A 27746-nucleotide genomic window follows, 5' to 3' on the forward strand; every position below is an offset into this window, starting at 1 on the left:
TACCCAATTATAATTTGTCTTAAACTCTATACTTTCAATTTAACTTAAAATGTTGACTAATTGTTCCATTGATTTTAAATAAACCCTGAACTCAAACACATTTGCATTTAAATCCTTAAACTTCTCCCAAAGTGGATTAAAGATAGCTCTTTGGAAAGGCAGGATTCAGCCTTTTGTTTGATTTGTGATGAAATGATGGGACTCAAGGATTTATGAGCTTTAATATAATTCAACATAGCTTAATACCACCAGGAAATAGTCTAACCACAAATGAGAACAAAAATGTGATCAAATTATGTTCAAATATTTATTTAAAATCAAGACAGTACAAAGACAATACAAATTTCTTCAAAGGACCAGGCAAGTTAAAGTCATATTTATGATATATAGTTCATCTCAACTTATTTAAAACAAGTATAAGTTCAGATCTACTCAGACACAAGTTATGGTTACAGCAATGACGTTTGCTATGCCTGCATTCAAAGGCATTTGAGATGGAAAATATCCGTGAGCGGATTCTAGATGTCTGACAAAGACGCTCCCGATAAACATCTATTTTAACATAGAAAAACCTCTCAGCAATATTGATGTAAGCTTGAGATTTCCAGTCATATGGCAAACTGTTATCAACAATTTTCAACTAATAGAGTTATACTTTGTTTTTTAGTAATATAGCTGAAATAATACATTGCTGTACACTTAAAATGGATGCATATACATTTATATAAAAGCATGTTTTTTTTCCCCCTAGAATTACTCAAGCAGGCTCGTGTTACTACAGTGGCACATTGTCTCAGGAGCAACTTCTCAGCTTCGAAGCGGCTGATGTAACACAGTAAAAATATCAACACACAGGTCCTTTAGCACTTTTTTGTGAAATATTACCATGTCATTTAGCTGCATGCTCCACTGAGCAAGAACACATCTTTCTGTAATGGGGATTTATCAGGTAAAAATCCTTTTTTTTTTTTTTTTTTTCTGGGCAGAAAACACTGCAGGTTTGTGAGCGTTACACTTTTCAGGATGTTATGCAACGGATGTATAGACACTAAGCCTCAGTAATCCTCTCCCAGGACAATTTACAGTAGTGCTTCTTACTGTTAAGATCACGTAATCCTCCTCAAGATGGCAGTGTGGTAAACTATCTGCGACTACACCACTGACTCGAGCTCTCTCCGTGCTTCTCTAAAACTAGGACAACGCAGGAGGCGGTGCAACCTGCTTCCTTCATGGTCTCCTGTTCAGACATAAATATCTGCAAACCGAAAAAAAAAAAAAAACAGTCCAATGGTAGGTCTTTCTATCAATCATCACAATGACTGCATGTAAGACAAGAGCAGAGAGCCATCAACAAACGGACCGAGCAACGTTAAACCAGAGGTTCTTGCGGTTCTGTTTAATAATACCCCTGGTTGTTCTCGTTGATCTTCTGCTCCAGCTTCATCTTCAACTCAGACACCAACGCAGAGCTCATGTTCCCCTCTTTGCGACGGCCGGATTTTGTTTTCTTTGAACCTTTGGAGGTCAGTGCACCAGATATGGTTGGGACCGCTCGGGGCCGCTCGTTAGCCCGTGCGTTGGACGGAGGTGGAGGGGGCAGACAGGGAGGGGGAGGCTTCAGCCGGGGGCTGCTGGTTTCCTGCGGGGGGCTGCTTTCCGGGTCGCTGACGAGGAACTTCTCCGCTGGGCTGGACAACTTGATGACAGGAATCTTGAATTTCCAAGTCCGCTGGTCCCTGGGCCGCCTCTTGATGATGCGTCGGGCGGGCATGATTCGGTTTGACTTGGAGTTGCGCATGTACATAACTGTGGAGATCAACACCGTCACTCCTACCAGGACGAGAATGATAAAAGCCAGCAAGCCCAAAGCCCTCAGAGGATTGTCCCTACTTTTCATTAAAAATGCTCCCATAGGCCCCTTGAGAGGAGTCTGTAAAAGAGCACAAATACAGTCAGGTTGAATCTGAAGCAAAAGGTTCGATAAAGCATTCTTACAGAGCATGTGAGCATGAAAGATGGACGCTGCAAAGCACTGACAGAGAAGGCCCAGGCAACACGTCTACCAATCAAGCAACAGTTTTTAACTCACGCTAAGTAATCTATTTTAACTGTGGTCTACTCTATGGATCTGCTGATTCAAGCCTACTACTAAGCACGGAACTAGATGTTTGGAATGTGTCTGGCAGTGCGCTGCAATGAGGGGTTTTATCTGATTTATTAGGACTAACAGGAACCGGAGACATAGAGTTCCTCACAGAAGATTGATCAGATGTAGGCAAATTTGTTGGCACTCCTGTTAAAGATGTGTCCTCTTAAAAAGGTTTTGTTTTATTATATTGAGGTTGCTTAATCTCACACCAAAAACTCTATCAAAGGATAAAAGGTTATGGACATAATGAATAAGGAAATAAATATGTCAAAAATGTATTTCTGTGGCAGAGGGATCCCAGAAAGTCATACTTGGTCATCCATAGCTCACCCTTCTGGTTTTCTACAAGATTTAGTTTGTAGGACTGGGAAACTCTTAAAAAAAATTATGATTTTATGTGTGGGGAACATATTTTGGATTGATTCGGTCACATGTTTAGGGTCACAATGCTTTTAAAAGCTTTCCAGCGGGGGCCACTGGACACTTTTTTTTTTTTTTCATTTCCTAGTGTTTCTGCGAGTTCATGATGACATCCACTCTACAAAGATTTGTCAGAACCTTTGGAAGAGATAGGCCCACAGCATCACTACCTCTCTACCGTACTTTAGAAAGATCATGATTTCCCCCGCTTGCTACAGTGAGTTTTGAAGATTTTCTTCCCTCCCTCAACATCCTGCTTGCTGATACATGCACGCTTGTTCACATGCTTTTATGACATGTAGCTATTATATAGAATGCCTGAACTTTTGGTGGCTGTTAAGTTCAGTTTGATCTGTCTTAGGTAGATTAATATTGTATTGATCTTTAACTTGTTGTTGCTCATAGTTGGTTTTGTTTAGTAATCTTTGCTGTGGGTCTTAAGTTTTGTTTTCCTCCTACCCAGCTGTCCTTCCATTCTTTCTATCCATCCCCTCCTCCTACGTTGTCTGGTTGACCTTCCAAACAAAAATCAATAAAAGTAACGATTGCAACAGGAGGAGCACTTTAAACTCCTGTTTTTGTTGAGCAAAATATGCTGAAGCAATGGGATGACTCACAATCATACTATACTTAATGTTGCCAGACAGGACAGGTTAAAAAACCATCAACAAAAACAAAGAAAAACATCCTGCTTACTGCAAATGGTGGCAAGATAAATATCGGTCATCTCCAGGATAGTGCCCAGTTCTCAAGAAAAATGGGCCGGTGCCACACTAATTAGAAGTTCCTTTTAATTATGATTAACTTTAGAAAATTAATTGGGAATTTAAAAAAATATCTCAAGTTACATTATTCTAAAAGGGTTTGTTGAGACCCCAGCAATTATGTCACAACTAATTGCATTAAAAGGGTTAGGGTCTTTATTTCAAAGACTTTTTTGGCAGTAGTTGGCCTTATTAAACCGGAACTTGACAGAAAAGAGGATGTAGAGAAAATGGGAAGACATGCTTTCTATTTCTTTTATACATTTTTGTATTTATATTTGTATTATTTAATATTTCTTATTTATATGTATTAGGGTCTGCAATAGACTGGTGACAGCTGGAGATAGGCACCAGCACCCCATTGCGACCACACAAGGGATATATGCGTTAGAAAATGGATGGATGGATGGATTTATTAGGGTTAGGGTTAGACTAATTTTAGAGTTAGGGTTAGAGGGTTAGGGTTAATTTTATACTTTCATTTTTTTATTCTTTAATTGTTTTTATATTGTTAAACCTTTATTATAATGTTTGTCTTTTGTTTTTGTCTTCTATTTTTACTTAGAGTCTTGCAATGAAATTTAACTCAAATGTACATTGTGAATGTGCAGCTGAATGACAATAATATCTAAAAGTCTAAATGGCCCAAGAGCGGAAATGTAACCCAGGACAACCACATCAAGGACTATAGCCTCTGTACACGGTGCTCCTGCTCTATAAACCGAACCACTCACCACCCGAAAGCAAGAATTTCCCCCCCTCAAATGATTCATTTATATTACATTAAAGGTATCATTTTTCTAAAATATTCAGTTTGAGATTAAACTGCTATAGGGTTAAAGCAAAGTTATTTTAACACTTCTTTATCTTTATTAAGAGTGCCAACAAATTTGTGCACATCAGTAAAATTGATTCTTAAAAATCTTTTTGTCAAGTCATGCCCTTTTCAAAGAAAATAAAGATAAATAAATAAGATAAATATAACAATAATAAAACCACAAAATATGTTCAAGTACTCTTTTACAGACAAAAACCAGCCAACCAATGTTTGGAGCTGAATCTTCAAGTACCGGTTGTGTCTCACTTCAGTCTGCGGATGACTTTGATATAGTTACTCTCGGGGTTGATTCTGGACTTTTTCACTGCGTTACAGTACAGGATTGTGGATATGCAGATGGTCAGAAAAATGAGGGACGTGATAATGCTGGAACAAATCCCGAAAACCGTCAGCGGACGCTTGCTAAGGCCCATGAAGTATGAAACCATTCGACCTTTGATCTGGAAAAAGCACGATCACAACACAGAAACAAAGCCAAAAACATGATGAAGGGCTACAGAATGAATGTTCTATGAAAACATGGTGGATCAGGAAAACACAAACGCATGTTTAGTGGCTATGTATGAACTTAAAAGGACACGTAACGTTCAGTTCATATTAGTGTTTTTTTTTTATCCAACAAGCAAGATAAAAACTTCAGGATGGAGCTGGCGGGCATGGCGCTTAAACAAAGCAGCATTAGCATGGCAAGGATGCTTTTTGCTTCATGTTTAAATGCGTGAATCTAGAGCTCAGGCATGAAGAAAGAGGCACTGGAAAGCATGCTGCGAGTTAGAACAAAAGCCTTACCGCCTCTGTGATGTCGATGTTGATCACAGCCGTTGTGCTGAAGGACGGAGATCCCCGGTCCCTGGCCTGGACCACCAGAGACCACTTGCAGTCCTTCTGCTTGGTGATGTTCTGCACGATCTCCATAGACTTGATGAAAGGCTTCAGCTGGATCTCCCCTGTGACTGCGTTGATGTCAAACGCGTTGTCGGGGTCGGCTGTCATGATGGAGTACTCAATGACGTTGTTGGGAGACTCTGCGTCCTCATCCATGGCCTGCGTGAAAGAACAGTTGTAGTGAAAACACTTAATTACATCTAGCTTGTAGCAAACCAACAGAGAGCATCCATAACTGTGAAGTTGCAGTTATTTTATCATTTTTTTATTTTTATTTTTTGCAAAAGGTGTGGCATGCATTTGCATTGAGCCCCACTGAGTCAATACCACCTTTCTTGCAATTATAGCAGAAAGTCTTTTGGGGTATGTCACTACAAGCTTTGCAAATGTAAGAAAAAAAAAATTCTGCAAAACAGCAAAAGCTCAGCCAGAGTGTCTATGAGCGTCAGTTGTCAAGTCTTGCCACAGATTCTCAGTTGGGTTTAATCCATGATATCTTTTTTCTGATGTTCTTCCTTTCTTAATGGCACTATTCAAATGGGAAAGAGAACAGAACATGCCATTTCCAATAATTTTCCCCTGGGATTATTAAAGTATGTCTGATTCTGATTCATTAAAATAGGCAGCTTTGTTGATCTTTACAAAAAGGAAAATGGCTACAAGATTGGCAGGAAAAAGCCTTTTCTGACCTGACATCAGAAACCTGAATGCCTTGAGTTTGCTCTGGTCGAACGAGAGTAAGATCAAACTTTTAGTTCACAAACACAACAGGCAGAACTATTGTCATTATGTGGGTCTGCTTGTCTTGAAGGAGATATATCAGGCAAAATCCACTTTTTTTAGCCCTTAAATACATTTTGGTGTGTGCTTGGAGTCTCTAGGAATGCAGAAAAGTTTAATGTAGTCTGTCCAGGTGCTAGATAAATATATTGATATTCTGTTTGGATCATATTTTTAAAGCCAATTAGTGTCCTCTATTTTCTATTATGTTTTTTGAACTATTGCGTCACATAATCTTCTGCAGAGCTGCTAAACAAGGTCATGGACTCCCAGCTAACCAATTTCACAAATCCTCCATTTTTATTTTTCACTGCGATTCTGTAGTCCAAATTCAAGGATGCTGAAGCTAGTGAAAATGTTTTTGGGTGCATTAACCCACACAATTCATTTCACCATTCCCCAGCAAACTGCAAAAATTGCCGAACGGGATGAAGTGGAACGTTTTGCCACCTGGAGGGGGGCGGGATGTGAAGTGGCTCATTTGTATTAAAGAGACGGCACCAAAACAAGTTGCTCTCAAACCCACCTCAGAACAGCGTTAAAGAGGAATTCAGACCAAAGCATTGCTGTTCCACTTTATATAGACCACAACTGGATGATTTCAATGTGAACAGGAAGGATTTTAAACCATGAGATGTCCCCTTTAAAGGCTCCCTGGAATGTTCTCAAAGTGCAAAGTGTTGTGGAAACTTTGAAATACCAGAAAATTTTCGGATACTGATTTCAAAATATTTAACCAAATCAACTTGGAAATAATTTATGGAATTAAAATGAACCTTCTTTCATGACCATACCAAAAAAAGGTAAAAAACAAAGCAACTGGAAGACGTTTTGCTTCCTCTCCAGGAAGCTTTCTCAATTCAAAAAGTCTGGAGTAATGTGGAGTAACACATTAGTTTTTTACTTTCTTTTGGTATGACTATGACCTGGATGACTGAGAATCTTCACCAGCTTCTTTCATGACCACTTCATAGCGTTTACTTCTGTATAAGCTGATCAGCATGGCGTACCTGCACTTTGACAGCTGTCCCAATGATCATGGTCTTCTCTTGGAATTCCTCATCAAACTCCGGAGAATGGTCGTTCATGTCAAGGACGGTGACAAAGACTTCAGCGATGCTGTACTTGCCTTCTGAATCTTCTGCCTTCACATAGAAGTTGTATTTCGACCTCATCTCCGCGTCCAGACTGGTCCAGGGCTGCGTGATGATAAGTCCTGTTGATGGGTGAATGGCGAATCTGCAAGCAAGATGAGTAACGGCATAAGTCATTGCAGCAGATGTCTTGTTACGTGTCACCATCACAAACCAGGGGTTTGAAGTATAAACATTAGATTTCACAAGAGAGCTGGTTTCTAAACCTTTTCACTACCCCGTTTGACATTTTTGACAGTGCAAGCAGAGCCGTAATGTAATTTATAAGCTTTTATGTTTTAGACCAAAGCAAAATTGCTCAGATTGAATGAAGGGTTAAGAAAGCTACAACTTACAGTGCCTTGAAAGTTATTGATATTGTTTGAACTCTTTAACATTTTGACACAGAACAACCACAAACACAAATGCATTTTATTAGTATTTCTTATTTATTAGCCCATCACAAAGGCATGCTTCATTATGAAGTTGAAAGACAAAAATAATACATAGTTTTCACGAGTTTTTTAACGAACAAAACACCTGAATCTTATCATTATCATCATTGAGTCTTTCAGTCACATAATTATTTATCTTTTGCTGCCTCTATAATGTTTTCTCCAAAGATTGTCCTGGATTTAATATCCATCCATCTGTCCATCATCTCTGACCAACTACACTGTTCCTGTTCAAATAAATTATCCACCATATTTCCACATATCCAAAGCACCTAAACCATGTGCAAGGGTTAAATTTCACAGAGGTGAACCTGATTCAATAATGAATTATAATTTAATAAGATGACTTCTGGTGACAACAGGTTGTATTCTATTCCAGGGTGTTGGAGTAAAGAGGTGTGAAAGAAAGGCATTCGGATGCATATTACAACCATATGTCCTCAACCTAAAAGAGAACTTCGTATTAATTCTTTTCGATGTAGAATTGCAGGCTTTCTCACACATCAACAAAAGATACATTAATTTATAGAGCAAAGTAGCTTAAAACAGATATAAAGTGACAATATCAATGCCATTTCTGGTCTATATATACCTGACAATTAGCCCGCATATCTCTGACTTTGGTTTTACTGTAAATGGTAAGCTTTCCAATATTTTGTATAGTGTGAAATCTGGATACAATTGGTATTTTGCAATGGAGGGAGTGTAGCATTTGGTTTTACAATCTGCAATATAACTTAAACAGGACAAAAGATCAAACATCCTGTTTAGAGTTGGGAATACGTCTTATCCGAAGCTATATTTTTTTCTGTGTTGATATGCTATATTCACATAAACTATACAGTGTATCTCTAGCTTTCTGTAACATATACATTATTTCCAGCTAATGCACACTGCAGATCTTTTCATCTCTCACAGCAGGTCTGGGGTGACTGTATGTCACTGACATGTTTGATCCAATAAACTACTCTACATTTTATTTAATGTATTTCCTTAAAAGGATCTTGGGGGTGAAACTGTGTAAATCCTGACTTGATTCTTGTTCAAGCAGCAGGCTATACTCCCACCTTGTTGCGACAACTCGTGTCTAACCAAAATTGCAACTTTTTCCCCTTAATAAAAATTGTGCCCTAAATTATATACGATCACATGGATGTTTGTTTCAACAAATGCAAAAGGGACTTTCAACCATGTTATCTCGTTGACTCTTCTACTTTTTCTCTGTCAGTGAAAATTCACAAGTTTCTTTGAAACTGATAACTTTCACACAATTAATGTTGCTGTCGGCAGACAAGCATAAATTCTCACCTTTCCCTTGCTGCGTGCTGCCTGGCTTTTCAAAGCTACCGTTTTCTGTGGCTCCAGCTGTCACATTGCTTGTTAATTGGCTCTGCCTATGTGAGATGAGGCCAGGATGACTATTTTTAACCCTCCAATCCAATTAGAAGATTAGCTAGCATCTTGCAGCCATTTTGGAGTAAGCTGCTGGAGCAGCAGCGGGGCCAGTAAATACAGGCTTTCCTGTTTTAGTCTTTGACCAAAAGTTGAATTCATAACTGTACTGCTGTTGCTGGGCTTCCCAAAAACTCTACGCCAAAAAAAAAAATGTTTTAATCTGTTTTGTGGAAACTAAATGGTCTTTTATTGAATCAGTGTAATGATAAACTGGCAGGAGTAAAAGGTTTTAACTTACAAATCTGATCCTGATCCATAAATTGCATATTTGACTTCCCCCCAGGAACCAGAGTCTGGATCATTTGCCTGGTAGAAAAACAAAACAGCACAGAGGGTAAATCCACTGGGCATCATGGACAAGACAACAATGTATAAGATATGTACACAATTAAATTGTTTATTCCAGAGTTTGCATGTCATATTGTCACATTATTTGGACACTTTGACATGATGCATGTTATGATTGGATGAATTTGACATTAACTGTGTTTTTATACATCTTTTTTTATTTTTCCTTATTAAAATAGACATTTTATTGAAAGTGTTGACTTATTTATTTAATTAACAACTGCTAAATGCAGGTTGACGGAGATTAAGGCGCAGTGCAGTGAAAAAGTATTTGCCCCCTTATGGATTTGTCCTGTTTTTTTTCCCTTTTCACACTTAAATGTTTCATATTATCAAACAAATGTCGGTTTTAGACAATGATTTAAATTATTAAAGGAAAAAAGCTGACTAAGCCGACATGGTAATAGACCTGGTAATATGTGAAAAAACAATTAACCTTAAATCTAATAAAAGGTTGTGTCGTTATGAGGCACCAACAGCCATCAAGCATTTGCAATATCTGGCAAGTAATGTTTTACATCACAGAAGAGAAATTGTGGCCTGCTCTTCTTTGAGCAATAGTTTTAATTCAGACACATTGAACATTAACGGTGTGTTTAAGGTCATGCTTTCACTTCTCAATCCTAACTCTGAGCCATTCAGAGGTGGACCTGGTGGTGCGCTTTGGATCATTGCCATGCTGCATAATCCAACTGCACTTGAGGTTCAGGTCACAAAATGCTGACCTGACATTCTTCTTTAGGGTTTTTTAACAAAGAGCAGAACTTATGGCTCTAACAATTACAGTAAATTGTCCAGTTCTTGAAGCAGCAAAACAGCGCAGGACAACGACACCACCAGCATGTCTGACTAACAATATTATTGTCTGTTTCTGAAATGCTGTTACTTAAATAGCACAAACAATGGCACACTGCACATGACAAACACGTCTGTCTCCTCAGTCCACAGAATATTTTCCCAAAGGTTTTGGAGATTACCAAAATGTTTTTGATTTGCTCTTGGGGTAATTTCGATAGTTTGACCACTGTTATATATTTTCAGCAAAATGGATGTTACTATGGTTTACTGGAGTCCGGGGTTACTAAATGATGACCAGACAGGTTCTATTTTTATCCATTTCATTGATCAACAGGTCCAGCATTAATACAATCTGGATCTGGCCAGTGAGACTGAGCTCCACTTTCAAAAATGTGGTAGAGGCAGGACTTAACAAGGGGGGTAATTAGTTTGTCACATTTGGCCAGGTTGGTTTCAGAAACATTTTGATTGTCTGCATGAAATAGTCATTTGAAAACGGAATTCTTCTTTTCAGTAAAAACCAGTGAGGGAGGAAAATGCTTTTTTCACAAGATTTTATATTATTAGTGGAGCTTTGATTTCTGCTAAAGAGTAGGATTTGAAGGTATGAAATTCACAAAAATATTTTTTAAGCTTTCTTCTGTAGCATATAGGTAGTTTCCGTACTTCCACAATGAAAGTTGTTTAAGTATTGGGGGCAGTTTGGCATATATAACAAGTCTATTTTTTTTTTGTTTTTATGTAATATTGCAATAGCTTTGGACATTACGATTTTTTATATTGTAAATATGGGGTTTACAGCAGACATTATCATCCATAATTCCTTCCAAAGACCTAGGTTAATTCACTGTTTTATTATAGCTACCAATCACCATAAGTCTGAACATATTTTCTGTTTACATATTGCTTAATATCACAAAGGTTTTGCTATAATTTAGTCATATTTTTCACATTTCAAACCATTTCTTTAAAAAGCTCAGTTCCCATCTTTATCAGAGTAATATTATCTAACGTCATCTGCTAATAATATAAATATTTATACTAATTAATACATTACACATATATTTTGGGTATAATACAAACAGGTTTGGGCCCAACACATAACCTTTTGGTGCACCACAAATTAAGCTTGGAGCAAAATTAATAAAAAAAATTCTGCACCTATTTGGCTTTGTGCAGTAGCAATTAAAATGCTATGACGGAGCTCAGGAGACGACTGTGCCAACATTTACAATAATCATCCTCCTTTTCTTTTTTAAATGTTGCTCCTGATATTATGATTCTTGAGTCTTAGGCTTTTGGGTTACACTTTTGTCTCTGTTATCTTAATTTTTGTGTTGATTGTGTTCTTTAAAGTTTTGCCTTATTGGTTCATCGTTCCTCTGTATTTTATTCTTTGCACGTTGGGTATTATTTTCTGTAAGATTCCTGTTAGCTGTTCCCCTTGGTTTAATAGTTTCTTTGTATCTCCGTTCAGCTTCATTCATGTTAGTCCCCTTTCCTCAGTCTCCTTCTGTGCTCCCTCTGCACCAGCTGCTTTACATTATCTCCTGATTAACTAACCTGCATTCAATGTCATTACCCACTTGTCCCGCAATATAGATGCTCACTGGTTCCCATTGTTCTGCGGATGATTTTTTATTTCCCCAATAAACTGCCTCATTCTCCATTCATTTGTTCATCTGCCCATGCTGTATCCTGGTTCTCTTTGTGCCTCAACATTTGCAGATTTTTCTATTTTCCTTATTTAAAAAAAAAACTTTGTTGCCAGTTAAATGTGCACTTGGCTCCTTCGCTCAACTGCCCAACATGACATCTGATTGCTTTTTATCTAATGAACTGGACTCATTAATAGACTTTTATTAAAGGATTGATGGGTTACATAATCCCTTTTGTCTGGGTAAAAACAGGGTTTAATCAGCAATGGACTCACTGTGACAGACACAACACTGGAGCCTCCAGGGGAGTTTTCGGGCACTCTGGCGATGTAATACTCAGACGAGAAAACGGGGACATTGTCATTCGTGTCCAGTAGGTTGATCACTATGTCAGCTGTCGCACTGAAACGCTCAGGAGTGTCAATCTCTACCGCCAGCAGCTGGAGAGAGAAGCAAAGTGATGGAACACGATGGTTTATAGCTTAATTGTTTAAACCAGGACAAAAAAATCCTTTGTCATGGCATTCAAATTTTTTATATACTAGGGTTTAAGAAATATTAATAGCATGAAACATATGGAAATGGAAGATTTTAAAAAAGCCACAGCAACATTATTTTTATTATTGAATTGCTCCAAAAATATTTATAGTGAAACTTATTCCTTTAGCCTTTGATTTAGATGCTTGCAGACACATTTGTAGTGTGAAAATGCTTAAAGTAAATTCTACTTTTACTGCAGCAGTGTAATCTCATAATCTCGATCAGTTAGAAAAAACTGACCTTTAATTTGAATACATTTATTTAATGGGGTGCAAAAAAAAATCCCATGAGAAGAATCTATTATTTTGTAACAAAGTCAGCAGCGGTAAGATTGTTGGCACTGCCAAAAAGCTCTTTAAAAGAAAGGTAAATTAGCTTTTTTTTTTAAACTTAAACTTTCCTTTTTTAAACTGATCAACGTTTCTAGAAATTTCTCATCAGTATTCCACAGCTCAGTGTTTCCCTGGGGAATATACATAACATGATTCAGAGACCCACGCCTTTTAGTCCCTGGCTTCTAGACTTTATCTTGGTATCAGACATCAGGAAGATGTTAAGGGACGCAGAGAAAATCTGCAGCAGAGTGGCATCTTTAAGTCACCGTACCATCATGACAGTCATCATACTGTATACTATATTCATGCCTTGTGATTATTTGGCAACAATGCTAAATAAAAGGCCTTTTCTGTCCTACCATCATAAATGAACACTGTAATTGGAACGCAGTGCTTTGATTGGATGAAACTAAGATTGAACGTTATGACAACGTTCCAGTTTGGCCTGAAACAAAGATAAGTAGGGTAGAGGATCTGTGATGCTGTGGGCCTTTTTTTCTCTCTCTCTCTCTAATAGATGAGAGACATATAAATTAAACTGGCATGGCATCTCTTGTCACTTCCTGTTTGAAATTATGGATTTTAGCTCTTGTCTTAATAATGCATCCTCACCATTAGGCCTGATTGGATTTTACTTTTGCCATTTCACTTGATTATTACCTGCTTCCCCATGGATAAGGTTGATCAAATTAGAAAGTTACCAGCTATTATAAAAATGGGTTTCATGGTGATGTCTTCAAGTCAGATAGGAATAGTCTGGACTATAAAAAGGGCTTTTCAGAAAATTAAATAAATCCTTTTACAAAGCAGTTTTGGCTTTATTACTCTTTCGCATGCACAAAAAGTTATATAACTCACTGAAACTGGATTGAAACACAAAACATCATCTCTTTAAGCAGAAGCATAACTTCAATATCTTAATAAAAATGAATAGTTCACTGATTAGGAGATTTTACCTTAAAAGATAAAGTCGGTCCCTTTTCATAGTCTATGCCAGACGTGTCCTCCACAATGATGGTCACCTGTGCTTCATTCAGGACCGTCTGGGGAACCACCCGTAGCACTCGACTGGGCCCCACCAGTCTCAGCTTAAATTTAGCGTTTGCCCCCTAAAACAGGAAGAAATGTCTAATGAACATAAAGCTGCAGCTGGCCGCATGGATAACAAAATATAGGATTTAAAGCTGCAGTAGAATTTAAAAAAACAATACTGATATAAGAGGGTAATTAGGGTTACATGACGCAACATGGAGAGAATAAACATGATGGCTAACAGATTTCCTGAATATCTTTTATTGCATAACCAGATGTACTTGAAATGGTTGGCAGATATTTATGTAATGCCGTACAATGAGGTATTACTGTAACTGCTGGTAGAACATCCAGCTCAGGATGAAAAAAAAAAATAAAAAGAACAGGAATTGATCCAATCGATTGAGAGAGATGTGAGGAATTTCGAGCTGAACTCACCTGATCCGAGTCATTGACTGTGATCTTAAAGCCTCTGAGGATCTCCCCAGCAGGAGGATGCTCATACATGGTGACCTCAAATTTGCTCTGGGGTCCATTTTCTCCATAAAAGGTCGGAGGATGATTGTTAAGATCCACCACCCGGACGGTAACCGTGGTAACATCGTAGTCCAACAGCTGATTGTTGGGTCCGACTTCAGATGCCTGGAGGTGAACACATGCAGGAGACAGTCATTTTACAGTGCTTTGTAAAAGAATTTGCAGCCCTCGAATGTTTCCATATTTTGTCACATTTCAAGCAAAATCCTTAACGTCTTCTTTTTTTAGATTTAGTTTGAGTGGCAAAGTTTCAGTGTAATTGTGGAGTCTTTTAAATATTTTACAAATAAAAATAGAAAAGTGTGGCCTACGTCTGTATTAATTTTAGAAAATATAACATTTTTTGTGATTCTTAAAGATCCTCGATTTTATTTCTATTTTTAAGTAGTTTTTTTACTAACTTTGTTAAACTTCAAGCATGTTTATCCATATTGCAAGTACAAACAAGGTCTAAATACATAGAACATAGTAGGACTTTTATGCGTCAGCAGGTAAGTTTACATCAGAGACAATAAAAATTGCATGTGGGGTTCCTCAAAGGCCAATCCTGGGTTCCCTCCTACTCTATATCTACATGCTCCCTCTAGCTCAGATCATAGAAAACAACAACATCAGTTACCATAACTATGCAGACGACACACAGCTCTACATCACCATGTCACAAGGTGACTATGAACCCATTCAAGTACTGAGTAAACGCTTAGAAGAAATCAATGCATGGATGTGCCAAGATTTTCTTCAATTGAATAAAAACAAAACCAAAGTAATAATTTTTTTCAACTATTAGACGATAGTAAAAAAGGGGGAAGCAGTGCAGTACCAACACTGTTTATAGTGGGGGTGGTGTGCTGCTGACCTCGACTCGAGACGTCGTGCATCGATGGACGGAATACTTCGAAGACCTCCTTAATCCCACCGACACGTCTTCCATTGAGGAAGCAGAGCCTGAGGACTCTGGGTCGGGTTCTCCCATCTCTGGTGCTGAGGTTGCCGAGGTTGTTAAAAAGCTCCTCGGTGGCAAGGCTCCGGGGGTGGATGAGATTCGCCCCAAGTACCTTAAGGCTCTGGATGTTGTGGGGCTGTGTTGGTTAACGCGGCTCTGCAGCATTGAGTGGACATCGGAATCCCACTCTTAAGTCTCCCTGGTAAGGTCTATGCTGGGGTTCTGGAAAGGAGGGTCTGTCGGATAGTCGAATCTCGGATTCAGAAGGAGTAGTGTGGTTTTCGTCCTGGCCGTGGAACACTGGATCAGCTCTACACCCTCAGCAGGATCCTGGAGGGGGCATGGGAGTTTGCCCAACCAGTCTACATGTGCTTTGTGGATCTGGAGAAGGCATTCGACCGTGTCCCTCGAGGGATCCTGTGGGGGGTACTCCGGGAGTATGGAGTACCGGACCCTTTAATAAGGGCTGTCAGGTCTCTGTACGACCGGTGTCAGAGTCTGGTCCGTATTGCTGGCAGTAAGTCAGACTCGTTTCCGGTGAGAATTGGTCTCCGCCAAGGTTTCCCTTTGTCACCGATTCTGTTCATAACTTTTATGGACAGAATTTCTAGGCGCAGCCAAGGTGTTGAGGGATCCGCTTTGGTGGCCTTAGGATTGCGTCTTTGCTATCCGCGGATGACGTGGTCCTATTGGCTTCATCAGGGCATGATCTACAGCTCTCACTGGAGCGGTTCACAGCCGAGTGAGATTGACAGGCGGATTGGTGTGGCATCTGCTGTGAAGCGGGCGTTGTACCGATCCGTTGTGGTGGAGAGCTGAGCCAAAAGGCGAAACTCTCGATTTACCGGTCGATCTACGTTCCTACCCTCATCTATGGTCATGAGCTTTGGGTCGTGACCGAAAGAACGAGATCCCGGATACAAGCAGCTGAAATGAGTTTTCTCCGTAGTGTATAGAGATAGGGTGAGGAGCTTAGTCATCCGGGGAGGACTCAGATTAGAGCCGCTGCTCCTCCATGTCGAGAGGAGCCAGTTGAGGTGGCTCGGGCATCTGGTTAGGATGCCTTCTGGACGCCTCCCTGGTTAAGTGTTCCGGGCACGTCCCACCGGGAGAAGACCCAGAGGGAGACCTAGGACACGCTGGAGGAACTATGTCTCTCGGCTGGCCTGGGAATGCTTTGGGATTTTCCCGGAGGAGCTGGCCCAAGTGGCTGGGGAGAGGGACGTCTGGGCCTCCCTACAGAAGCTACTACTCCCGCAACCCGACCCAAGATAAGAGGAAGACAATGAATGGATGGATGGACTATTAGACGAGCAATCAAAAGTTAGCACATAGCTTTAGCTAGGAACCACTGATTAGGCCTGGAATCTGGGTGTTGTGATGGACTCAAACCTGAACCTCCGAAAGACAATTACAAGGTTGGCTTTCTATCACCTGAAAAACATTTTAGATGTCCTTCCTATTATCAATCCAAAACGTCTGCATTTATTGACTTTTAGGGTTTAAAGTAAAGAAAATTTTAAAACATTTGCAAATGAGAGAGGGTGTATTTCAATCTATGGGATGTTGATATTTGTGAAAAACAGTTTTAAAAAAGCACATAGTTTCCAACCTAATGACATGGAAAATAAATCTACCAAATGTTGCTGGTGCTGGTCATTCTGGAAAGTCAATGCAGTTATTCACTGAAACTACTGAAAGACTGCATTTGTCATTTTATCTATATTTAAAAACATTAGTTCTTTATCATGTGTATTCTGTTATTAAGAGCCATTATGGAAGGTCCAAAAGGTCTTTTGCAGCTTCCACCTCTTCTTCCAGTATTGACCTGTATTTTCCTTCAATTCTATCCCAGTTACTGCTGTACAAAAGCACCACCAGAAAATGATGCTGCCACCGCCAAATTTCACTGTGGGGTTGGTGTGTTCAGAGGGAGTTAGTTTTCTGTAACGCATTTTGTTTCCGCTTTAGTCTCACCTGACCAGAGCACCTTCTTACACAGATGCACTGTATCCCCCAACTCATTTGAGGCAAATGGCAAGCTTATTGCATTTTTCTTGCTAGTCTTCAATAAAGGCAAGATTTGGGGAATGCACAACTAATGCAGATTCTCCCACTTGAGCTGTGGATCTCTGCAACTCCTCCAGACTTACAAAATCTGTTGAGGTAGGCAGGCGTGTCTTTGTAGGGGTGCAGTTGTGCCATGTTATTTTCATCATCATTAGATAGTTTTAACAGTGCTCTTTTGGATGTTTGAGCTTGGGAATTGTTTTTGTTTTAGATCTTTACTCTGCTTTAAACTTCTCAACAACTGTATTCTTGCCCTGGCAGTTGTGCTCCTTGGTCTTCAAGATGCAGTTATTTAGTTGAATTAATCTCAATTAAGTTGAGGTTCATTTGCAAGGCATTGCATGTCTGGAAGGAGGCCACACCTTAATAAATGATTGTGAGAAGAATTAAAAAGAAGAAAATTACCTTCACTTTAATCTCATAGAGTTCGTTTCTCAGCAGAGATGGAAGGGTTGCTAGAGAAATGCATCCACTGGTGCTGTTTATATCAAAAACACCATCACTTCCTGAAAAAAACGGGGATAAACGTGTATCAGATCAGACGTCAGAAACATTTTAAAATAGTAAACAACTTTGAACATATATTGTAATTCTACGTCCTTACCGTTCACAATGGAATAATAAATCGGGTTGGGGTTGCCTTGATCCCCATCTTTGGCAGACACTGTGTATATTTCAGAACCCTGAAATTGTAAGAAATTCATATGTGGGAACAAAATCAACAACCATTTAATTATTACAGCTCCATATGGAGAAAAAAGGTCTTACAGGGATTGAGACTTCATAGATGTATCCAAAGTATGGGGTTCCCACAAAGAATGGAGGCATGTCTTGGGCATCAAGAACATTGATCGTTACAGTGGCTGTGGAGGTCAGCACCTGGTGTTTCCCTTTGTACCTTCCACCTCCATCCTGGGAAAACAAGGCAGTGCAACAGTTACTAATGTATTTAGTCCAAATTAAGAACACATTACTTTGAAATAATACATAATTAGTTATGACTTTAAAAATTATTTATATGTAACCTTTTAATGCCTCACCCAACTGCATCAGAACCAGGACCAATCCTCCTGCTAGTTTGAGGTTTGTAAATGTTTTTTTTTTTTTTTTGTTTTTTTTGCATCATACACTACTCTTTCTTGATCTGTACTTTGTGTAAAGCTGTACAATATTCCAATTTTTCTCCATGCATGCCTTTGACACTTCCTGCATGGCACTTTGGTAAGATGCTACAGGCTGATGATGTAGGCTTATTTTTCTGTCACCAGAACCGGACACCTTGCAGTTCACCATGAGCTCCTCTAAATGCCAGATTATTCAACAGTCAAACATGAAACCATCAACAGCTAAAAGTTGATGCAGATTGGATCATGAGACGGTACAATGATTCCAAGCATAACAGCAAATCTGTCACAGATAGGCTGAAAAAGAAAAGAATCAGTGTGTTGCATTGACCCATTCAGGGTTAAGTCATTGAATATCAAAAAATGCTCAACTCTGCATTAAACTCTAATCTGTTTCAAAGCGAGGTCATTCAGAGAGCAGTGGTACTACTGCTGGTAAGTTACTGACTGCTGACATAACTCCGCAGAACCCTACTTTAAAAAAAAAATAGGAGTTGTACATTCTCTGAAGGGAAAACTACATATGTCTTTCTTAGGACAAGACACACACAAAAAAAGTTGACAAAACAACTTTCAGTAGATTAGAAGAAGCGCAAACCTATTTTGATACATTTATAGAAGCTCATTTGCAAAAAAGTTGTTGCATTAAATTATTTCCAAACTCATAAAAGTATAAATACATGTTTTATTTTGAGGTCTTTATTTTCACTTTCATCGTTTTCATCCCACTGAGTCTATAAAGGCCTGAAACTTTACAGTAAATGAACCACTGTGTCATTCATCTTCACATATTAATGTAGTGGCTGTTGGACATCTTGTATTGTAGCATTATTTTCTCTTCCTAAAGGCTCTTTTACCAAAACCATACATTTTCTTGATTACTGCTATTGTTTAAGTTATTATTACGTGTTATCGATTCATAGCATTTTATTAAACTTTTACTTAACAATTTAGCTTGAAACCTATTTTATTTGAATTTTAACTGGGAAAACGACTAATGCATCTATTATACTACTATTATGTTGAATATATAGTTCATCTGGGATTGAAATTGCCCCAGTTATAATTACAAAAAGACATTGAGGATTTAGGACCTGCCATCTACACAAAAAAAACTTGTGTTAAGAACAAAAAAAATATGTATATATAAGCTGTCACAGTATTCCTGTAAGTTAGAGTCAACAGTGAAGCTAATTAAAGCTTCCCGCATTCATTTTTCCTTTACAAATAATACTCTTCTGAAGAGTTTATTGCAGGTCGACTCTTGGACCTGTGTATAAATTTAAAGGCTGGTGCTTAGTTAGTGCAATACAATACCTGTATAAAACATGTGACTTGGATGTGAAATGTTGCTACGTTTATCGGCTCACGCCTCCTAAAAACTGTAAGCCCAATGAAAACAACCGCTCACCTTTGCCACTGCTGTCACAAAATACGTTGGCGTGGTCTCATAGTCCAAAGTCTCACCAGGTTTTACTCTGATGATCCCGCTGTGTCCGTCAATGGTGAACTTGGCAAATGGGGAACTCTAAAGATTTAAGGAATTAAACCGTTATTGGGGACATAAGCAACGAGAAGCAATCAGGCTAATGTAACAGATCGTCATTTGCTCTCTGCGGTTCATTTGACATTTGACACATGAACAATAACAAACACTTCACTGTCAGTATTTGGGCCTACACCAGATCTGAGCTCCTACAAAGCCCTTCGATGCTTTGCTCAAATGTAATTGAAATTTAATCCACTAAAGTAACGCCATTTCCAGACTGTTCTCTTTGGCATGAGATTAATCTTTCTCTTTGTTGCTGTCCCGTCACCCGTTTGCCCTTTTCATCCCTCCACATGGCAGCACAGCTCTCATGATGACAGCTTGACCTCTGCTCCTGACCCTAAATGTTAGGTTTATATCACACCAGCTGCTTGCATCACCATATGTGAAAGCATGATGCACATTTTTAAACTGAATAAAAAAATTAAATGAGCAAAAGACATGGCGATAAATTGTAACGGAAAACTTGGAAATGCCTTCAGAGGAGCCTTTGGAAACTGGGACATCGGGACCAATTTGAAGTGTTTGAGAGTTTATTGGTCGAAGGCCATGAAGGGCTCATGTGTGATCAGTCATCTGTAGAAATCAACTCAAAATTCAACCGGATGCCTCAAAAGGGGGCTGAGAGAGCTTTGATGGGGTTATCTTGGGTTACTTTCTGCACACATAAAAGCTTTCCTGTGTCCGCTGAAAAGATTAGAGCTTTTTCAAGTAGATATTAGGAGTGAAGATTGTAGATGCAGTAGTTTTAAGCGTTTGAAAGCCTTTGGGAATCCTTTATTTGTGGATACTTTATAAATATGATTCTTTTTTTTCCATGGTGGGAATTTACAGCTCAATAAATCTGTGTTTAGCTGTGCTTCCTTCCAGGATAGAAAGGTAAAACCTCCATTTAGCTTGTGCAACAGTCTGTGTTTTTCTACCTATAGAAAGGACTAATGGGTCAGTGATTTTTTGTTTAGTTGTTTCTCTTTCCTGCTAACATGCGCCATTGTTGCTATTATTTAATATTTCCTGCCAACAGAATCTATCACTGGCTAAGAGCTTCTATGTCTTTCCCTTGTTCTTTCAGCCGGACGCTCATGCTGAGGCAGATTTAAGAAAAGGTTTTTTTGTGTTTAAAAGGAGCGGGTTTCTGTCCACCTGCTGCCACGTGCTTACTCAAGAATATGGGATTATGCGCGTGAATTCATTGAACTAAATAGAAGAAATCTCTCCGGAGCCTGAAAATCTGATTTAGAGCCAAAGTAAATACAAGCAGCAGTGAATATCTCTTGTAAAGTTACCTGTAGATAATATGAAACACTGCCTCCTGAACCCAGGTCTTTATCTACAGCATGGACTCTGTAGATGCTAGTTCCTGGAGCAGTGTCCTTATGAAGAGAGAGAACAATCGCATTAAAAACAACTTTTTTGTCAGGTTTTATGTTTGCAAAATGTGAGGTTTTCAGCGAGCGTGTGTGTTTATTTGACACATTACCTCTGGAACATCAATTATAAAAGGCAGATTTTGAAATTCAGGTGCCTCATCGTTGGCGTCCGTCACAAACACTCTCACGGTCTCAATAACCTACAGACAATGAAAATAACAAATGCTCATTTGTGGCTGAAAACAGATTTATTCCTTATTGTAAGTCTGCACAATGTATGAAATTTTATGCACGCTTTAAGACTGCAGCCATTTCAGACGAGATTCAGTAATGTATTGTGTTCATTCAGTTTCCATAATTATTTACAATGCGTTAATACATTTTGTTTTCCTTCCGCCTCGCAATTTTTGATTTTTGTTAAACTTTGGTTCTAATCAATCACCAAGCACAGTTTTTTTTATTAACAATAGAGTCAATAACAATTTGCATCTTTTGTCAATTTGTATCCCCATTCTGTACCCATCTGCCATTTTTGTTCAAGCTACTTAATTTTCACACCCATAAACAAACCATTTCTTACCCTTTTGAATAAAAATTGCAATTGCAGTTTATTTCTTTAAGTCGTTACGTAATTTTAATCAATGTTGGAGGAAATAATCACAAAATTACTATTCTGATACATGTACATAGAGCCTTATGTATATTTAAATATAACTTTGTATTTCTTCCTGTAGATTTTTCTTATAGTATCATTCTGCACACTATTTGCATTAGGTGCAGTTCTTATCCCCCCGCTGGGCTCTTATGACAGATTATGACTTCTGTTAAGCCCAAATAACTCCAAGCAACCTCCTGCCAGTAAATATTAGTAAGTCATGTCAAAATATATTTCCTCAAAGTGATAATAGGATTCCAGGATTATTACTTTATTTTTAGAGTTGCTTCAGTTTGTGTTCTACCTGTGTTCCTTGGGTAAAAAAAAGCTATTTTAAAGATAGAATAAATATTATACATCAATATATTCTTTCGCCAAATATTTTCCTGACTCCCATTACTAGGTACAGTTCTTACCATATTAACACATTTTAAATGAATGTGTAACCACTTAAATGCCAGTTTTAGCAATAAAAGTCTCCATATCTGGTAAAGCCCATGATTGTAAAACATTGACAGCAACGTTGATTCTGATATTTACATGCACACAGCTGTTAAAAAAAAGCAGATGTCAAAAGGGATAAAGAAAAAAAATGGAAAAATTAAAATTCTCCCAAAAGACCAAATCTGACTATGTTTTGCAATTTGGCTAAATATAACCAAAGTTATAAGAAAATAAAAATCAACAGCACAGATGATGGCCTGTTGTTGAAAATGGGTTGAGATGTCTGCAAGGTCGATAGAAAGTGATGCCTGGTGAGTAGGAAATACCCAGTGGTGGCAGTTCCCTTTAGAACTGGAAAATTAAAAATAGCTGAGGTTTAATGCTAAATAGCTAATAGGTGAAATGATTAGCAGCACTAGTGCCACTACATATTAAGTGGTTATCCATCACGAGAACAAATAAACAAACAATTAACCAGAATCCAACGTGTTGTCACTGTGACTCAATTAAAGTGTACACCATAAATATAGAAAAGTATGAAACAAATAATATAAATTTGAATATAATAAAAAACAATCAGAAAGAGTGAATTAAGCAAGTTGAACCACTGTAAAAAAAAAAAGGTCAAAACCTACATTATTTAATTAGTTTCAAGTAGAAACAGCACTAGGAAAACTGCTGCTGTCTATTTTAAGTTAACAATATTGTGTAAACGACAGATGCACATTGGTGAAGGGAACCATCTCAACAGCACTTGTGCCAATTTTAACCAATCTATTACATCGTTTTAATTGTTTGACACAAATATGGAAAATTAGTGCCATTAGCACTCAGCGTTCATCACAATCATGAGGCGACATACTTGATGTTTTCACGACCCACAGCAAGTCCCCCAGGTTACCAAATGATAACCGAGTAAACAAAATCGACAAAAGAATTGAGTCAACACTCACTTTATTGCGTCCATCTGTTATGCTGACAGTCACTGAAATTTCATCTTGTTTCTGGAAAAAAAGATAATTATTATTGGTAATCTGTGCTGAAATGTCCAGTTTTTTGTTTTTTTTATAATTGAGTGCTTTTGTCAGCAGGCTCACCTCTCTGTCCAGCTCCTGAAGTAGAGTAACGTTCCCTGACTTGGGGTCTACCCTGAAATATTCAGTGGAGCCTTTTTCAAACGTCAGGCCGTATCGTACGGGATCCCCCTCCGGATCTGTGCCGTTCAGGATGTATACCTGAGTTCCTGTCAACCACACAAACCCAACACAAGTGTAAATAAAAGGATGCATGCAAGAAAAAGAGAACAAGAAGCTCCCAGTTGTTTAATGAGTAGCTAGGTCAGATCAGTCATACAGTGTCTCGCAAGTACTCCCACCCACTGAGCTTTTCTACATTCTTTCACACAATTGCAGCTTTAATGTGTTGTAAAGTAGAGGCAAAATAATTCCTGTTTTTTTTGTTTCTCACAGATAAAAATCTGAAGAGTCTGGTGCTTATTTGCATTTAGTCTCACTAAATCCATTTCTAGAACCACGTTTCCCTGCTATCACTGCTGCCAGTCCTTTGGGCTGTGTCTACAACGAGACCAAACATTTACCCATGCTTTGCAAACTAGCCCAAGCTTCACCCGACTGGATGAATAGTGTCTGTGAAAATCAATTTTTGATCGGATTTAGGTCTGGGCCAATCTACAGTATGTGATAAATGATTCTGTTGCAGCTCTGGCTGTCTGTTTAGGGCCATGCGGGTGAAAGCTGAACATCCTTTTGCAGTCTGAAACGTTTTTTCTTCCAGGATTTGCCTGCATTTAGCTGTATGCGGCTTCCCACTCTGGCCATCTTCACTCTCCGGTTGAAGGAAATGAATCCCACAGCATGAAGCCACCGCTACCATGTTTTATGGCAGGAATGAATGTACATTTTGCATGTAAGTCAACGAGTTTAATTAACTGAAAAGAACACCTTATTGACCCCGTTTGCTACGTATCCTACATTGTTTGTGACATCCTGGAGAGGGGGACATCGTCACAGTGCTCTCTTTTTACAATTTCACCAGTTCCTCACAGAGGCCAGATTTCTGGATGTATGGCTAATAGTTGTCTGGTCTACAGATTCTCCTAAACAAGTTGTGGATCTCAACGGCTCCACCATTGGTTCCATGTGGCTTTTGACTGGCCAATCAGTAAAGGTAGACAACGATGTCTTGGGAACCTTGCAGCTGTGCCATACTTTTTACATTGAATATTGCTCTATCGTATATTTAAAACTTGGGTTTTTGTTTTATAACCTAATCCTGCTTTAGAACTGAACCCTTCAAAGAACAGCTATATAAATACTCACATTAAACTTAGACTTAGACAACTTTATTTGTCATTTTGTATGCACAGAGTGCGTACAGAACGAAATTTTGTTGCATACAGCTTTGTGAATTGCAGTAAAAGTTAGATTACAGTTTTAGGTGCAGCAGAGATTTAAAAGTAAACATAGATTTAAAATACACTATAATTTTTTTTAAATGTAAACAATGCAGAAATTACACACAAGTGGGCTGTTTATTAATTAGGGGACATTTGAAGACAACTGTTTCAACTAGGTTTTGTTCATAGGTATCAGTAAAAGGGCCTGAATACAAATGCTTGCCATTCGCTTTGTTCAGATTTTGATTTGCAAAAAACCTCTTTCTTATGCATTCTTGTCTCGGGGGTACGAATACTTTTGCAGGGGACTGTATTGCCTTCTTCCCACAAGGCGCTGATGCACGTCACAATCCAAAAGGTATTACAGTGATTAGCTAGAGCGGCGTTACATATTCGAGAAATTTCCGACTTAGGAACTTGAAAACATGCGTCGAAGTTGTTCTGACACATAACATTATAAATCCTGACACAGATTACTCAGAGCTTAACATAAAAAAGGTGGAAATACTTGTTACAGAGGGGGGGAAAAAAAATCCCACATGGAACGTACCAACAGGCGTGTCCTCGGAGATGCTGAACAAGGCCATGTTCCCACTGGTGCTGCTGGGACCATTGTCATAGAAATATGGAGCATAGTCGGATTGCCCTTTATGACACGACACATAAATATGATGCTGTGAGTTATTCCAGGACAGAAGGAAAACATAAACAGAGGAGCTCCATACACTACATAAATGTGATAAAATTGTTACAAATCATATAGACTTTATTCTAGATTCCGCTGTAGTTGTCAAAAGATTGATAATTATAGACGTATAGACTAAGGATATTTGCTAAAAGGAGCAGAAATCCTATGCAAAAATAGGAAATATGTAGTTATATCCTGCCTGTACTATATTTCTATATACAAATATCTATGTAGATATACATGTTGGTAAAATTAAAACATAAAAATTGGAATGCAATGAAATAATGACATAAAAGCTTGATGATCAGGGGACTCTAACATGGACCTGCCCTCTTTGTATTAGAGGATTAAGCAGATAAGAGCAAGGCAAGAGGTCTTAACCACACACACACACACACAAACACACACACACACACTCACTCACACACACAATCAAAAGAAAAACAACCGCCTTACCCAAACTGTAGTGAAGCAGCAGCAGAAGCAGGAGTGCGTGCGTTTTCTTGTATTCCTTCATCCTGGCGCGGCGCTAAGGCTTGGCTGGCTCATGTGGAAGGCTTGGTGGAGGGAAAGCGAGCAGTGAGTGTCGTGCCCTTCTGGAGACGTCTCAGCAGGCTCAGGGAGGAGAGGCTGGGGTTGGATTCTCAGCCACTAATCCAGTGACGCATCCCTTCCCTTCACAGGCATCTTCTGCCTCACTATCTAGGAGGACTACAAAACGCAGAGATGGGAGTTCAGGTTTCGCTCGTCGTGGTGTGAAAATCACACTTGTGCACGCCCGTGACAATTTCTATAAGATTTTACCTGCACGAGCGATTACTGCTAATTCAGTTTCTGGCATGCAGTTCAGTTTTCTGACAGGATACTTTTGTCTTGGGGCGGCCAGAGGAGCATTTTGTCACATTATTGGGTGTTTCTGCCAAAGTTCATATGTAACGTTTAAGTTTAACATACCATACCACTTTGTGTATGAAGCACTTTAATACCAACAGAAAGGCTAACCAAAGCGCTGCACAATAAAAATCTTACTAATAAAAGGTAAACACAACAAAGACATAAAAAAAATCATTAAAAAGGTAACAACACATTTTTAAAAATCTATTAAAATCTCACACTGAGTTGAAGTAAAAGTCTGGTTTTTGATAAGATTTTATTACTAAGTTTATTACTAAGTGAAGGGGCTGATGTGCAAAGGCAAAGCATTCCCAAATATATGAGCTGCAGCAAAAAAGGCTATGTCACCTCTCACTTCTTTAAAACCACCAAAACCCTCTGGTCTGCTGATCTAAGTGAACAAGATGGTGCATATGGGTGAAAAAATTCAGGTAGGTAAAAAATATCAAAGGAAGTTAAAGAATTTGCGACAAGTAAAATATATTTTGAATGATTTTTTTAAGCAGCAGAAGTCAGTGAAGGAAAGGCGAAGTTGGAGAAATGTGGACATTTTGCCCGTACCAGTTAAAGATATTGTGAGTTAGTTACAATAGCATCATTCCCAGAAGAGAAAAGGGTGTAATTAGTTTTTATTTAGCTTATAAAGCAACAATTTATGGCTACTTTTGGACAGGATAGTATTGATTTTTGACAGACTGCATCTGGTAAAAGCAGTTTACGTCATTGTCAAGTTTTAGGGTAGGACCCTGAAGGTAGGTTAAAATAACACCCTATAAGCTTTAAAGATCTCAAAGAGCACTGCAGAATTCTGCATCTGAAAACTACCAACCTGCCAAAACCCGGCCGTCCATCCAAACTGAGAGGCCAGGCAAAGAGAGCTTAAAACTAAAAGCAGCCGAGTGGCTCATGGTAACTCTTAAAGAGGTGCAAAGATCCACAGCTCAGGAGGGAGAATTGACATGTAGCTACTGGTTATGCACTCTACAACCTGGGCTTTATTTAAAAAAAAAAACTATAATTGAAACAGAAAATCATAAAGACTCATTTGCAGTTTGCAAATGAAAATATGTGAAAGAAGGTGCTCTTCTCAGACGAGATCAGAACTGCAAATCTAACTCTGTACCTTACCTTGAACACACCATAACCACTGAAACATGCTGGTGTCATGATGCTGTAGAGGTGAGGTCGGGGTTTTTTTCTCTGTGTTTTTCCACTTGCTCCGCCTTTCTGTGCAGGTGATGTCTAGGAGGGCGGGCCGGCCTCTGCAGCACTCTCACATGAATCCAGTCATCTTATAAACCCTGCAGTGTACAGGATCCGTCGGATGGCTGCTCTGATGCGTGGCAACCAACCCTTCTTTCTGAGTTCCAATTTACAAGTTCCTTACTTTCATTACTGGAAAGACAGATTAAGCTGAATACATTAACACTGGACCGAAGGCTCATGTTCCAGCAGGAGAGCAACCA

At 38.8% G+C, this 27746-nt stretch overlaps 1 protein-coding gene across 4 annotated transcripts; it reads right to left on the minus strand.

The window, feature by feature from the left end:
• Positions 1-288: 288 nt before the first annotated feature.
• Positions 289-26053, minus strand: LOC105918878 (cadherin-related family member 1). 4 transcript variants are annotated; one of them, XM_012854057.3, is made up of 18 exons: positions 25843-26051; positions 25249-25344; positions 23380-23525; positions 23236-23286; positions 21294-21383; positions 21100-21186; positions 19676-19792; positions 17909-18052; positions 17745-17823; positions 17546-17646; positions 14029-14232; positions 13515-13667; positions 11959-12123; positions 9118-9185; positions 6847-7075; positions 4961-5215; positions 1891-1930; positions 289-1806 (listed from the first exon to the last, which is right to left on the minus strand). In XM_012854057.3, exons 1-18 carry the CDS (start codon positions 25901-25903, stop codon positions 1397-1399), a joined length of 2496 nt encoding a protein of 831 aa, XP_012709511.2. In that variant the 5' UTR covers positions 25904-26051; the 3' UTR covers positions 289-1396. The 4 variants fall into 4 exon arrangements, with proteins under 4 accessions (XP_012709511.2, XP_012709503.2, XP_012709536.2 ...); XM_012854082.3 differs by lacking the exon at positions 289-1806 and adding an exon at positions 4404-4611 and having other exon boundaries at positions 1819-1930; positions 25843-26053; XM_036141863.1 differs by lacking the exon at positions 289-1806 and adding an exon at positions 4376-4611 and having other exon boundaries at positions 1899-1930; positions 25843-26053.
• Between the last annotated feature and the right edge of the window lie 1693 nt (positions 26054-27746).

The sequence above is a fragment of the Fundulus heteroclitus genome, chromosome 10 (assembly GCF_011125445.2).
Source record: "Fundulus heteroclitus isolate FHET01 chromosome 10, MU-UCD_Fhet_4.1, whole genome shotgun sequence".
NCBI lineage: Eukaryota > Metazoa > Chordata > Actinopteri > Cyprinodontiformes > Fundulidae > Fundulus > Fundulus heteroclitus.

Bases quoted from the DNA above. Each gene is read 5' to 3' on its own strand.
- LOC105918878 (XM_012854049.3), bottom strand. From the start codon at position 25,903: ATGAAGGAATACAAGAAAACGCACGCACTCCTGCTTCTGCTGCTGCTT. The intron at 19,793-21,099 runs GTAACTTTACAA...TTAAATCTTTAG, and splicing joins GTGTTTCATATTATCTACAG to AGTTCCCCATTTGCCAAGTT. The intron at 17,647-17,744 runs GTAAGGACGTAG...CGTTTTTTTCAG, and splicing joins TTATTATTCCATTGTGAACG to GAAGTGATGGTGTTTTTGAT.